Below are 14,049 nucleotides of genomic sequence, written 5' to 3'. Positions count from 1 at the left end.
CAAATGATAATTTTACCGACAGTCGAGAAATGACTTTAGCTACGTAATTCTAGCCTTTAAGACGAATTAGATGGCGTTATTAAACAGCAACAACTTCATGCAGGTAAAGCCGACATTGTATGAAACGCGCGTGAATATTGCATTTCGTATCGTTGTTTGCGGAAAAAACATGCGGAAGATATGTATTCGCGATTGAAAACTGTTAACGCATACGATACTCGATGTTGATAAACGATAATTAATGCAAGTTATATTTGTTTTATACACTGGACAGATTATATGCATCGATCTTGAATCGTTCCGATCGTACGTTCCGTAAGCTAGGTGATAAAAAAAAATCGTCGGATATATTTCGTAAATCCGGGATCGTGTAGGATTTTAAATGACTTTTGCGCGTTTACCTATTTCAAGTGCAATGTATTTTTCGTGTGGACATTCATCGGAAAGAACGCAGCGATGAGTTTCGACCGTATGTCTGTCACTCTCTCTCTCTCTTCCTCTCTCTTCAGATTGGGAGAAGGTAAGATTGTAAAATATCGAAATTTTACGTAATATGTGATAATGCACCATAAATATGTTAGTGTCAACGTAGTAAGAGACAATCGAGGTAGCAAATGCACATAATTTGACGTCAAAATAACATTATTTAACGTCCAGATGACGTCATTTGACGTCAAATTACGTATACTAGCTGGAAAGAATTTTGAGCTCGTGTAAATTCAAGAAATTCAATTTCTCATTTTATTTGTATCTGGAAAAGGATCTTTTGTCGAGCATCGTGTTTTATTTATTCGCGCGCGAATAATTATTGCTTACAAAGATATTTGTACATATAAAGTTAATAAAATTGCACTTTGATTGCATTTTAGTAAGAAAGAGAAACTGATTTAATAAGATAAATTGATATTAATAGAACGTATAATTTTATTTATTTTACGAGATATAGAACGTAATAACAAATTACGCAAATGATAATATATTATCCATATAAGTCACATAATATACAGATGCATTATTTAAGATTTGCTTTATTCAACCAACAACCGCGTTTTTAGATTTTCTAGTATTTCGGCCATTCTATTTTCCAGCTCGTTTCTTCTTTGTATCTCTTCTCTTTTTTCCTGCAACACATGTACGAGAGCTAAAAGATATTTTCATACGTAAGATGAGCGCTGTAAAAATTTTTTCCTTTCAATTATGATAGATTCTTTTTAGAGATAAATAATTACATATTTATCGATATAGATTTAAAATTTGAAACTTTTATCATTAAAATATCATTAAGTATATTTAATATTAAATAATTTAATTACAAATTAAATCTCTAACCAAAAAATGAAGCAAAGAAATTATATTATTTTCTCTCTTTTAATTAGACATTGGAGAACGTTACTGGATTTGTGATTTACAATATTAAATGAGTATAATATTATATAATCAATGATTTACCCGCTGAAAAAAATTCTGATATTGTCTGGAAAATTTTTTAAATTTTTTAATATATATTTTTCTTTGTCGGGATTGTAATATATACAATTTTTCTTTGTCGTGAAAATTTTATTTTGTATGAAAATGTGTATATTTTACAATATGTATAATAATAGGAAAGAATGGAGAGGAAAAGAAAAAGGGTGAGTACTATAGTATATACGTGTATATATATTAATTTATTATAATATATAAATTATACATATGTTTTTATTATACGTCATTATTTTATTTAACAATTAATAATATTTTAATAACGCAAATTTTATTCAAACTGAGATTAAATATAATTTGACAAATTTTTTGTCAACAACAGATGCTATATGAGATATGTGATAAATTTTCCATATCACGAAATAAGTTTTATTAATAATATACAAATTAACAAGGCGTCGCATATTTTTTCTAGAATTTTTTCTATAAGATATCGAAATTATATATTGCGTACAAATTCTACGTAATGGATCGGTCCGTTCGGTTTTAATTGCCTCTGCTCCGATACCTTCAAAGTGGCCACATTGTTCCTGTATTCTGTAACTTTGGCTTTCTCCGTGTCATTTTCCGGTTCGTCGGCGTGTTTCATGACACTTTCGTTATCGTGATGATAAACGACCGGATCGAGGGGCATGTCCGATTCTTTCGCGATTTTGCCATTCTCCTCGGCAACTTTCAATGCGTCGCTGCTTTCGCCTGTAAAGCTATAATCGTCCTTGTTGAAGCCGAAGAAGTCGTGCGCGCTCTGGGGATCGTCGAAAGGTTTGCTTGTCGGGATCGGTTGAAGAATCTTCACCTTTTTATCATCCTTGCTTTGGTCCTCCGATCGAGATCTTTTTTGTCTCCTTACTGGTCGTAAATAACGCGAATTTGAAGACCTGCTGTGCACGTTTTGATTTGAAGATGCCACATTCTGCAACTGTGCGAGAACCGGAGGAGATTGCTCGGCTCTCGATCGCGATTGATATATTCTACTCGACCAGTTTTCTACATTAGGAATTTGATCTCTCGTGTCGATATTAACCGATCCCTTGGCCTCGGGAGTACTTTCGCCAACAATATATCTGTAACGATCGAGAACATTGATTGGAACTTGGTGAGGTTGATGATAGTGATCTCTCGTTGTCTCATTCAAGTTGTGTTCGATAAGATTAGAATTCGCTCGAGTAAACTGTTGATTAATATTTTGTTGAGGAGCGTGGATTTGATTTTGCTGATATGTGTTCTCGGTATTGGGATGAGGATGATTTTGCGGATTTATATCTTCGTTGGGGAAGTAATAAACGTTGTAGGGATATTGATACGGATTACCAACGACTACCAGGTAACCGGAAGGTTGTTCCGAAGAGTTGTCGCTGTTGGCGTCATTTGCCGCGATATTTTTTACATGTTGGTAATAATTTAAAGGATATTTCTGTGAATTGGGTGAAATAATGTTGACCGGGTAACCGGAAGGTTGTTCCGAAGAGTTATCGCTGTTGGCGTCATTTGCCGCGATATTTTTTACATGTTGGTAATAATTTAAAGGATATTTCTGTGAATTGGGTGAAATAATGTTGACCGGGTAACCGGAAGGTTGTTCCGAAGAGTTGTCGCTGTTGGCGTCATCTGCCGCGATATTTTTTACATGTTGGTAATAATTTGAAGGATAGTTTTGCGAATTGGGTGAAATAATGGTGTTCGTCGGTGCTGTATTGTCGAAGGCGTAATCGAAGGGCGGCGGCCAGACTTGCAATTCTTTGTGCTCGCCTTCGTGCAATTTTCGCGGTCTTTCGGGCAAACCGATCTGCGGAATCAGTTTCTTATTGGCGAGCGTTTGCATGGAATCGACGTTATCTGCGGGCAATCTGACGTTCGGCAATTTATCCGATTCTTCATAACTCAGCTGTCGCGTCGTTGCTTGCTGCACCTTGTCGTTCGTATCGATGTAGCGTATAGGCACGATTAGAGGTATGTGTTTTACGAAACCGCTTTCTTCCTGCGACTTCGTGTTCTCGAATTTTGCGCCGTCATCGCGTAGAATATCCTTGCTCGATCCAGTTGGCATTTTCGCGCGATTATTTTGCTTGCCACGAACACGCCCTGTTTTTGATCGCGTCGATGTACGATTCTGGATTCTTTCGTTGTCCCTGTCGTCTCTTTTCTCTTCACTTTCGTCGTTCAAGTCGTATTCTTCATACTTCATCTTCGGCAAGGCGTATTCTTCTTTGAGCTTCTGTAGTCTAATCAAGTGTTCATCGTAACCGTCTGCGGTAGATGGTTCCTTTTCGTTTTCTTCAGACGCGTCTTCGGGATTGCGAACACTCTGCGGATTATATATATACGGATGTTTGAACATATTGATGTAACCGGCGATTCTGTCGTCCTCCAGTTTTTTATCGTCCAATATCTCGCCGTAACTGTCGCGGATTACTTCAGGGTCACCCTTGTGGAAGTAGTCGCCGATAGGTAATTGCTGATTGTAGCCCATTTCTATATACTTGTCAAAGTTCTCAGGTTGCTTATATCCGCGAAATTGTTCGTTAGAATCGTCTTCTTCAACCTCCTCGCTCTCAGCCTCTCTTAGAGGCTGTTTCGAAGATTTATTCGCTCGACTGATATGTTCCTCGTACCTTTCGGCGGAGTCTTCATCTTCTTTATCGTTATATGTTGGTTTTTTTTTCTCCGTTGATTTATACTTGGAAGGATATTCTCGATTTCGATTATCGCTTTCTTCTTCTTGATTTTGATTAGCAATTTTTTCTTCTCGATTTCGATTAGCGATTTCTTTTTCTCGATTTTCATTAGCGATTTCTTCTTCTCGATTTCGATTAGCGATCTCTTCTTTTCGGTTTCTGTCTTTCTCTTTTATCACGTTCTCTTTATGATACGTATTCTTATCGCAGCTTCTTTGCTCCTCTTGTTCCTTCAGTCTCTCGATACGCTCTTTCTGTTTACGTTGCTGTTTGTCGTTTTGCCGCGAGCTCGGTTCATCGATGTACAATTGATGAATATGATGGTTCACCGGCTTCATCACGTCTTTCTCGTCATAAATATCCTTTTCTTCCACCGTATATCGTACTGTGTTCTCCTTATTTCTGTATATCGTTTCCTGTTCTTTCCGAACCGGCATTTCCGCGGCTTCGTTTGATTCGCTCTCGATTGAAACTGCTGGGGCGGGATACGAAAACTTGAAATTTTCAATGGGCATTGTGGCTGGTGGAAGATCAGGCGCGATCGGCAACGGAATTCTCACGAAAAATGGCGCCAACAAAGGCGGTCTGGTCACCGAGTTTGTTGTCGGGTCCGCCGAAATTTTTGCGGGAGGCATCGGCATCGATACGGGTCGCGAGATCGTCGTTGTCGTATCTGTCGCATTATTTTGACGACCGTGAAAGATTTGCTCGTAACGCTGAAGATGCCCTACAATGTCCGAATTATTGCCAAAGTTTAATACGCCGGTAAATCTAATAGTTTCTTGTTGCCTCGGCGCCGGCGCCGTGGCGTTCATTGACGTCGGTCGAGTAGACGCAGTTTGTTGTCCCATGACAACGTTGCCCATCATGGACGAGTTCGACATTGCGGCAGATCTCGTGATATTCATCGGATTTGGCAACGAGGCGATTTGAATCGGAGTCACCGTATATCCGAAGATCTGGGCCAAACCTGATAGCAGAAAACCGAGTGCTCTCTTATCGCGTAATTTATACGCGGATTGTCTGTCGATCCCATTAATTTCCTGCATAAGCGTATCTAGTCTCGATAGATCTTTGACGTCTTCTGCTCTCGGGAATCTCGCTCTGAACTCGCTTTCTTCTGCTAGCACTTGAGAAGCGCGCACGATATATAATAAACAGAGAATAAGTATTCGAGTACGCGATTCCATTCTGTAAAACATTTAATTGATGATCAAAAACAATCGCGTACCGAACATCGAATTAGACTACGGGTTGAGTCACTTTTAATCATTTAACTAAGACACATCACTTTTGCATTTATTAAACACTCAACGCGGTTTTTATCGTTATTCTTTATTTTATTTGGAAGATTCATACATGTCATTTATATTTTAAGCGATTTGTTTTACGTCATAAATCACGTTGCGTTATATTGTTTGATTATTTTATTTAACATATAATAATTATTGACAAATGATATTTAAAAGTCACAATCGTAAGAAATGTTTTTAAAGCGATAAAGTGTTAGAACGCGCGAAAGCTTCTTGTCTCAGACAACTCCACAATGACTGTCGGCAAATTGCGACGGCGTAGATTTCGCTAAACAATGGCTTAACTGGCGGGGACAAATTTTTGCATAATGTCGGAAAGAAATGTCGAGTTTCACTTGAATTGCACGGGCCGACACGTTGATTTGCGACAACTGAAGCGATACGATATAAGACACCGGTGCAGGAACGAGAGAAATGCGGGACCGTGCTTGTGCAAATGAATTATTGTCACTAGTAAAGGGAATGTAAAAAAAATTAGGCCGTGTGATTTTGGCTGGACAAACTCTTCCATAATTTAATTGCATGCACAAAAACGATATGTCTGCGTGTATGGCAATACTCTATTATTTTCAAAGGAAACGCGAAATTATGTTCGATTTTTCATCATTTCCGTTGTTAACGGCAATTTACTTCTTTTAAATAAAAAATTATCAGATACTGCCAAACAATGATTTAAATATTGTATTATTTTGAGAACAACATATAATAAAAAAATTTCTTAATTAAAGAAAATAATTTATTTAATTAACAAAATTACATATAATATTATTAATAATGATTTATATTATTATTAATGTTATTATTAATAAATTAAATGTTTAATTTTTAATTATTTTATTTATTAATTTTGAATATTTAATTCTTAATTATTTAATGTTTTTAATCTGTATAAATATAGACTGTGATTGATTGTTATCTATAGCAAATTTGATTCTAGTTAGATATTTTATTTGTTATAGAGAATTGGGAAGAACATTTTTGTTAAATATTTTTAAAGATTTAAAAAAATCAGTCCAATTGTTAAAATTATAAAAGACTGTCTCTCATGAACATTTGCATTTTTGTATATTTATAACTTCCTAAGTGAAAGGGGATTCACCGGTGCGTGTAGGCGTAAAATTAATTTATATTTAGTACCGAGATTTGTCTCTTTCTCTCTTTCCCGGTTTCTCACTCTCCGAGTCTTATGATAGCTTGTCTAATGAGTACAAAAAAAATCTCTATTCCATCGATAACTAATATCGATAAGCCAATACGAAAAAAAAAAAAAAAAAAAAAAAAAAAAAAAAAAAAAATTGTTTTTGTAATAAATTTTCTTACATACGAGTTAATAGCTTTATAATTTTACACGCTTATAATTTGAAGCAGGAAGTGAATATAAGAACAACCATTTCTCGCTTATAAAAACAAACTAGTTAAATGAAAAAACGACTTAATTTTTGATAAATTAAAAATTTATGTCGAGCTGTTTATCTGAAAAATGGCAAATTTTGAAGCATGATAATTAAATGTGAATAAAACAATATATTGTTAAAAAAAATTGGTTTAAATGAAATTATATGAAATTTAAAGATTTCCTAAATTAATTTCGTCTTTTTTGAGTATTATTCGCACCTTAATTAGTGCAATGTAGTTATTTAAAGATTTTCGGAATTTGATCTTTTTAGCAATTTATTTAAGTATAAATGTCTACATTTCTTTACGTCGAATATGTCGGCGTTATATAAAATATTATACATGTTCACTGATGCGCGAGCGATTCCATAAAAACAATTACGGTGCACGCGACTATAATCGATTGTGACAATAAGAAAGACGGGAATTTATGGCGGTATTGCGAAAGGCTGATGACAGAGTAAATGTCGATTCGAAATATCGTTTGTCGCGTTCGATCGATATCGTTGGCGCGGCTGGTGACAAGGACGACGATACATTGCGTTAGTTCGGATATTTCCTAGCTGAAAACTTTCGTAAGTAGACAGAAGTATACGACCTGTTCTGTATGCCTAGAGAAAGTCACCGTTTCCTAGTCTGGCGATGACAAAATCTCTTAGGACGAGGATTCGCGAGGAAGGGATGAAACAAAAACTTGCCGCACGTTTAAGGAAGGGCTCGCGATTGCATAACCGACGTTATTAGCACGACTTGATATTACACGACTGGATGGATTAAAGATAGCTTATATGAAAGATGAACGGCAATGCTGGTTTAATTGAACGATAATGCGAAAGGCACGGTTTCTTTGTTTCGTTAACATTTGATTTTTAAATACACACGAGTGTGAAATGCTTAATGAGAAATTATGAATGCTTTTGAATTAGGTCATAAGCATCATTATGCTATGGAATTAATGACAAGTATGTAATCAGCGACAAAGCGACTGTTATTGAAATACGAAATCAATCGTTACAATCAGAAACAATCTCGCGATGTCGATCACTGCGTATAAAGTAAAAATTTCACGGCATTATATTACAATCTTATTATACGGTGAAGTTTTTATTCAATTGAATATAAATTGGAATAGACACTGCTTGCATTGATTTTAATAATGAGTAGAATTTTCACTTGTGATTCTTGCCAGAATGTAATTTTAGAATATTTCAATTTATTTTTATATAAAATAAAGAGATATTGACATTTATATTTAGAAAGTAAAATCATTTCTATAACGAATATATTAGAGTTTCAAATTTAATTCAGTGATAATAGTATCGAAAAAATTTGCGCGAAATTCTTTAAGATCCTTAAAAATTTCGAAGCCGATCTACAATATTTATAGCATATATATTTTTTTTTAAGGAATTGCCTGGTAAAAAATACAAACGATTACAGCATATAATGATAATTCGTCAATATTTTTTAGTTTAATTCTTGTTGTTACGTGAAAGTGCATTTTTGCATCTTGTACAATAATTAAGAGGACATTCTCTTCTTTTTATCTTTCTTTTCTTTTGCATTTGTGACGTAATATAATTTGTGAAATTTTGTCTCATAATTTTATTACGTTATTATTTAAGTATTTAAGATTTAATTTTTTTATAGTACTTTTTTTCAAATGCTAGGAAATAAAGGTTAAAATAAAAATACTCGAATTTCTCATCTATCTTATATCGCGCATTCTTATTTTGAGGATTTCAGTAATGAATCGCGACACTCGTTATGTCATTTGGCGATTCTTTACATGGGAGTAGTCTCGCGGAGTTGTCAGTCAGGATGTTAATTATATGTGCTAGAAAGTTAGTTACACGGATCTAGAATTCACTATAAATTCAACGAACGACTTGCCCGGTATAAAAGAAGTATCAACCCTTAAACAGCATCAGTTCGTAAATGCGCGCCACGCTTAAAATATGAAGCTGCTGGTAAACAATTAAACTCGTATATACTAATTTGGTTGAAATATTGAATATAAAATATTATCAAAAAGAAATATGATTGAAATTTCGGAAAATACAATACGTACGTGTAATTGTACGATAAATTTATCAAAAAATTATTGTTATTAAAACGTATTTTAATTAATTTTAAAATTATTAATCCGTTTAGCATATAATATAAATCAATCACAAATGGATTAATTTAAGAAATGAATATCAATTCTTTTGAAAATGTTCATTTTATATTATTATTTTTATTATACCATAATCGACATATTTTAGTTAACAAAACAATCAAGATAGTTCGAAATTAGTGATTTATATTCGCATTGCCTGCGCATCGACAATTGTTTTAGCTTTTGCTATCGTTGATTATTTTGGCATCGGGAGACGGAGTTCTCGTCGCAGAAAAAATGGCCGAGAACAATGACGTATATCTTCAAATTCAACCGAGCGTCCAGGAAGTTTTAGGGGCAAAGAAACTAGGAAAAAGAAGTTTGCTTCCCGTGGCTTATGGCACTTACACTCCCGCGTTACCGTGGTAAATAGTATAGATAAATATCTTGTCAGCGGCGTGAATGTAAAAATCTTGAGATAACAGTTTGGCGCTGACGTTGATATGTACGTTCAATTTCTCAGGTATCGATTAGGCGGATTGAGGAGTAGCTACGGATTGTACGGCTACGGTTGGTATCCGGGCTTATCGTTGCACGATGGTTGGTACAAAGGATGGTAAATTTCGAGAATTAGATATGCGACTATCATTAAAAAAGTACGCATCTCACATTGATATTTTTTTAAAATATAATTTTTTAATATAATCAATAAACGTCATATATAGTTTTGCGCCATCGTGAGTCATTGAATTATATTTTATGAATGCATTTGAGGAAGCAACATAACAAAGCATATCTATATTTGTATGAAAAATTTGCATTATAGAAATTTCATAATTTGTAAATATTATAGAAATTTTATATTTATGGGGCTCAGTAATTATAATTGTATATTGTCGATTACTTCATGTATCATTGTGTTTCGATAAGAGGATACAGTGCTCGCGACGATTATTCATATATAATAAAGGATAGAATTAATCGAAATTAAATAAAATCTATATTATAGAAGAATTATTTTTTGTGCATACCTTTAATCGTTTCTTTATATAAGTCGTCAGTATTTCTTCGCAAATGGTAAGATTCTTATCCGTGTCCTGTGCAATAAACCGAACGAAATCTTAGAAACGTCGAAGAGAAATTCGAAGAGAAATAAAAGTACAATATAAAAATAAATGTGAGAAAGAAAAAATTTTCTTGTTTACAACTTGCTGAAGAATGAACCTTTAAGATGCTTGTCAGTTCCTTGATCTTCTGCAATTTGGCTTGTTCTCTTTCGGTGGTTTGCGAAGCGTTGCACATTCGCTGTGAATTCGATTCGTACATGTTAAGATACGAGGTGACAGGAAGGCTAAGATAGTCCGACGCTGTCACTTTAAAGGTCCATACTTGTCGTTCGTCGCAATACGTCTCCGCGTGAGTTTGCGTACGTGTAAGACAGGGGGTTGCTTAGAAACAAAAGAGGGCAACACATATCTTATCGGTTTTTTAGCTAAAATATTAAATGTTTAAAACGCACATTTTAATTTTGCATAATACTATTAATAAATAATAGTTTTGTCATATTTTGTATTCGTAAGTTATTTTTTTTTTATTCGTTTTTCGACTCAAATTTTCGGCTTAATAAAGATATCATCGACCGATTTGAAAATTTGTGTATCACCTACAGTTAATATCAAGATTTTCTTGATTCTACCCAGTAGATAAATTGTCTCCTGCAATGCGCTCGTTATCATGTATAGATATATTTTTGATGACTTTTGATAAAATAATCGGTATATTTAAGATATGTAAAAATAATTACATAATACCGTTTAATAAATAAAACTTTTTTTATTTGTTTAAAACTTATCTAATAGCGCAACGATAATTTCCTGCGTTATCCATTCCGCTATTTGCTTCCCTGCACTTTGTTAGAGGGCAACTAAGGTAAAATCGATTTTAGCGCGACAATGAGCTTACGCGCGAAGGTCGCGGAAAATAATATTAATACAATTTAAATGCCATGTTATCAAATTTTTTTTTTTTTTTTTTTTTTGAAAATTTATTTAATATAATTACAAAATCGTAATTCTTTGAAATATATGAAAAAAAGTTCAGTTTTATATAAAGCGACAATTACATCGACCGAATTTTTGTCAAAATATAAAATTAATTTTTACTCCTTTTAAAAGAGGGTTGCACTTATATTTAAAACGCCAATTGGTGCTTTCAAAATATTACGAAGTTGGCAAAGGGGAGCGTAGTCAACCCTCTTGGCGCGAAAAGTCAAAGGCTAACTGGATGCATACTTTGCGGTCGTGAGTTTATTAGCCCCGATGTGGATAGCGACAGAGGGAGAGAGACACGGCAGCATCTCTCTCCGGATGGACCAGTTTTTTTCTTTTCGTCGGCTGAAACCGACGAAAAAAAATCTCAAAATGAGAGGCAAAGGTTAACCGAACGCGTTTTGTGGCCCGGTGTTTGTGTACGTTCGAGTGGACAGTGGTCATTGTTCCGGGGCAGCATCCGGATGGACCAGTTCTCTCCGCGGCACGCGCCAGCGAGGATGAATTCGACGGGATAACCCGTAGCACCAGGAGCCACGAGCCACGCGAACGAACAGGTTTCGACCGAACCCGGGAACCGTGAAACAGAGTAGTCTCTGTCGAGGAAAACGGATCGCGATCTATATCAGGTGGAAACTGGTCCATAGTCCGGTCCCCCAATTCAGCAGCTCGGTGTCATCCACGTGCGATCTGTCCGTATCGAGATCAGAGATCAGACTCTCAAGAAAAGCAACGAGCTCCAAATACGTGAGTGAGAACAGGTTCCGCTGAATAAACGGGATCACGATCTTGAACCGCGCATCGGAAATGTAGAGCAGGTGGAATATTTAGATCCGCGAGAGCGTGGGGTGCGGGCAAAGATTTTTCTTTACAGAGCATTTACGTAATGGGATCGCGAGAAAATAATCGATTCGGCCGTGCACGCGACTTCATTGATATATAAGAATCTTGATTTTTCAACGACATATAAAAATCATGCAGCGTACAATCGATAAAGCGCACACGAATATTCGTTAAAAATAAGCTGAAAGCTACGCGAATTAAAGATGGAAAATTTAGTTAAAATTGTTCGTGACAAAGCGTACAGTGACAATACGTTATTTAAATTTTTTAAATTTATTGTGTTTCTAAAACAAAAATCGTATTTGATATAAAGGGATTTCTCTCCGTATTAACATTCCTGTTGCAAAAATCTTATTATTTTATTATATTTTTCGAAGAGAGAGAGAGAGAGAGAGAGAGAGAGAGAGAGAGAGAGAGAGAGCACTCTGTCGTCGGGCGTTAAATGAAGAATACGATAAAAGGGATTGTAGTACAAGGTCTAGGGACAAAGAGCACACTCAATCAAAAGGACGCGAAAACAAAGACCACTAACATGCGTGTCACATGAGACGTCGAAACCAGCCCACATTGGCCACTTCTTTCACCTGTCCATCACCCTTCCCGGCCTCTAAAGAGGACGCCTCTGAAAGAGGACATTTGCGTTTCCGCGCTCGTACCAGCTATTGTACGCCTTTATCGCCCGTTTCGTGCTCTCCTCCGCTGGCGACTATGCGTTCAATCGTAAGGAATGCACGTCTCTGACATGGGAGACAAAATAATTGCGCACTATATGTACTATCGGTTGTAATCGCTTTTCCGATATTAATTTATTCTTTACCGGAATTTTTATTTTTCCAAATACTTCTTAAAAAAAAGACAGTCAAATTGTATAAAAATTAAGCTGCAAAATTAATTCGTTGTATTTTGAATCGAATATTTCTTTGATTTGCATAAATTTAAATTAATTAGTCTAACAAATTGTACATTTTTCGCATAATCATTAGTTCATTGTGTAATAATTAGAGTATTGTCTCTCTTTCTTGAAGTCTCGAAAACCGTGAAAAATTACTCGCTGACGAAAGAATTTGAAAAATGCGTACGTTTGACATGGGCAACTGATTTAATGAGGCAGACGTGTCGGTGGAGACTCATAAATATAAATGTAGAAAAGAATAGCGAAGGAAACTTCCGTTGTCGAGTTAATTTCAGCTTCGGCTGCGAGAACCTGTCTCCCGCAGGGGGTCATGAAAAGGTCTCACTACCTACATAGCGCATTACCTCCATTCGTATCGGTAACGAGGTCGACTTTGCTCCGTAGCATTCTTCCTCTAAGCGGGGAGGTGGCGCATAGACGCGGTATTACCAGGACACCCCGTATATATAGGGAGGGCGTATTTGTTTTACTGCCTGGCTGCCGGCATTGGTTGAGAACGTGCTCTGCATTCTTGAAATCGTGCCATCCTTGTTACGAGTACAGACTCTACTGTCGTTCCCTTCGTTCCTCCGCCTCGTCGTCAAACCTGGGGGCTCTTTTCCTCGTCGCCGCAACCACCATAAGAAGGATCGTAGTCGCGATCCTCTCCCCTACGTCCTTCCTCGCGCGATCGTAAAAAATTCTTAACTTCTGTAGTAGTCCCTGCAATACGCATATAAGTGCGCTCTGTACAACGTACCCTACAAGATATTTCTGAAACATCTATCCCTTCATCTGGGAGCTCGTCCAATGTGTTGTAACAAAATAAAACTAAACACGTAATAATAATAATAGAATAATCATCGAAATTATAGAAAATATATATATATATATATCCTCTATTATTTTTATAAAGTAACATTAATATGGACATTGAAATTTTGAATTATTTATTTCTTATCACGTTATACGATAACATATATATAATGATGATAAAAAATGCTATTTAAAAAAATTTAGAGTACATCTCTCTCTCTCTCTCTTTCTGAGGGAGATACGATGAGAGAGATATTTTGAGTTGCCGATGTAACCGTTAATAAGAACGAGAAAGTCGTCGAAAATCCGCATCATTAATCCTTACCTTTGCCGCTGTCAAAATCAGAGCTGAAACTGGAAGGATTGTCTTTGTTCCTTTCTCTTTAATGAGACTATAGAAATTTTTACCTCCTGCCATGGACACGAAATGCTTTTGCAAAGATTGCGAGAAATGTTTATTCTTCACTATTCTTTTCTTACTTTA

At 35.7% G+C, this 14,049-nt stretch overlaps 2 protein-coding genes across 2 annotated transcripts; both read right to left on the bottom strand.

The window, feature by feature from the left end:
• Nucleotides 1-892: 892 nt before the first annotated feature.
• On the bottom strand, nucleotides 893-10,386 carry LOC138935586 (uncharacterized). The gene is made up of 3 exons (XM_070300265.1): nucleotides 10,191-10,386; nucleotides 9,998-10,063; nucleotides 893-1,121 (listed from the first exon to the last, which is right to left on the bottom strand). Exons 1-3 carry the CDS (start codon nucleotides 10,290-10,292, stop codon nucleotides 1,029-1,031), a joined length of 261 nt encoding a protein of 86 aa, XP_070156366.1. The 5' UTR covers nucleotides 10,293-10,386; the 3' UTR covers nucleotides 893-1,028.
• LOC138935587 (uncharacterized protein DDB_G0283697) lies at nucleotides 1,626-6,032 on the bottom strand. The gene is made up of 2 exons (XM_070300266.1): nucleotides 3,058-6,032; nucleotides 1,626-2,811 (listed from the first exon to the last, which is right to left on the bottom strand). The coding sequence occupies exons 1-2, from the start codon at nucleotides 5,357-5,359 to the stop codon at nucleotides 1,922-1,924; spliced, it is 3,192 nt and encodes a 1,063-aa protein (XP_070156367.1). The 5' UTR covers nucleotides 5,360-6,032; the 3' UTR covers nucleotides 1,626-1,921.
• Nucleotides 10,387-14,049: the final 3,663 nt, after the last annotated feature.

Source organism: Polyergus mexicanus, unplaced genomic scaffold (genome assembly GCF_030449975.1).
Source record: "Polyergus mexicanus isolate NDT 795.1 unplaced genomic scaffold, iyPolMexi1.0 SCAF_8, whole genome shotgun sequence".
Classification (NCBI taxonomy): Eukaryota; Metazoa; Arthropoda; class Insecta; order Hymenoptera; family Formicidae; genus Polyergus; species Polyergus mexicanus.
Note: the sequence above shows the minus strand (reverse complement) of the source record. Positions and strands in the feature narration are given on the sequence as shown.

Bases quoted from the DNA above. Each gene is read 5' to 3' on its own strand.
- LOC138935586 (XM_070300265.1), bottom strand. From the start codon at position 10,292: ATGTACGAATCGAATTCACAGCGAATGTGCAACGCTTCGCAAACCACC. The intron at 10,064-10,190 runs GTTCATTCTTCA...TTTATTGCACAG, and splicing joins AACTGACAAGCATCTTAAAG to GACACGGATAAGAATCTTAC. The intron at 1,122-9,997 runs GTATGCACAAAA...CATGTGTTGCAG, and splicing joins ATATAAAGAAACGATTAAAG to GAAAAAAGAGAAGAGATACA.
- LOC138935587 (XM_070300266.1), bottom strand. From the start codon at position 5,359: ATGTTTTACAGAATGGAATCGCGTACTCGAATACTTATTCTCTGTTTA. The intron at 2,812-3,057 runs CTTCCGGTTACC...AACAACCTTCCG, and splicing joins CGACAACTCTTCGGAACAAC to GTTACCTGGTAGTCGTTGGT.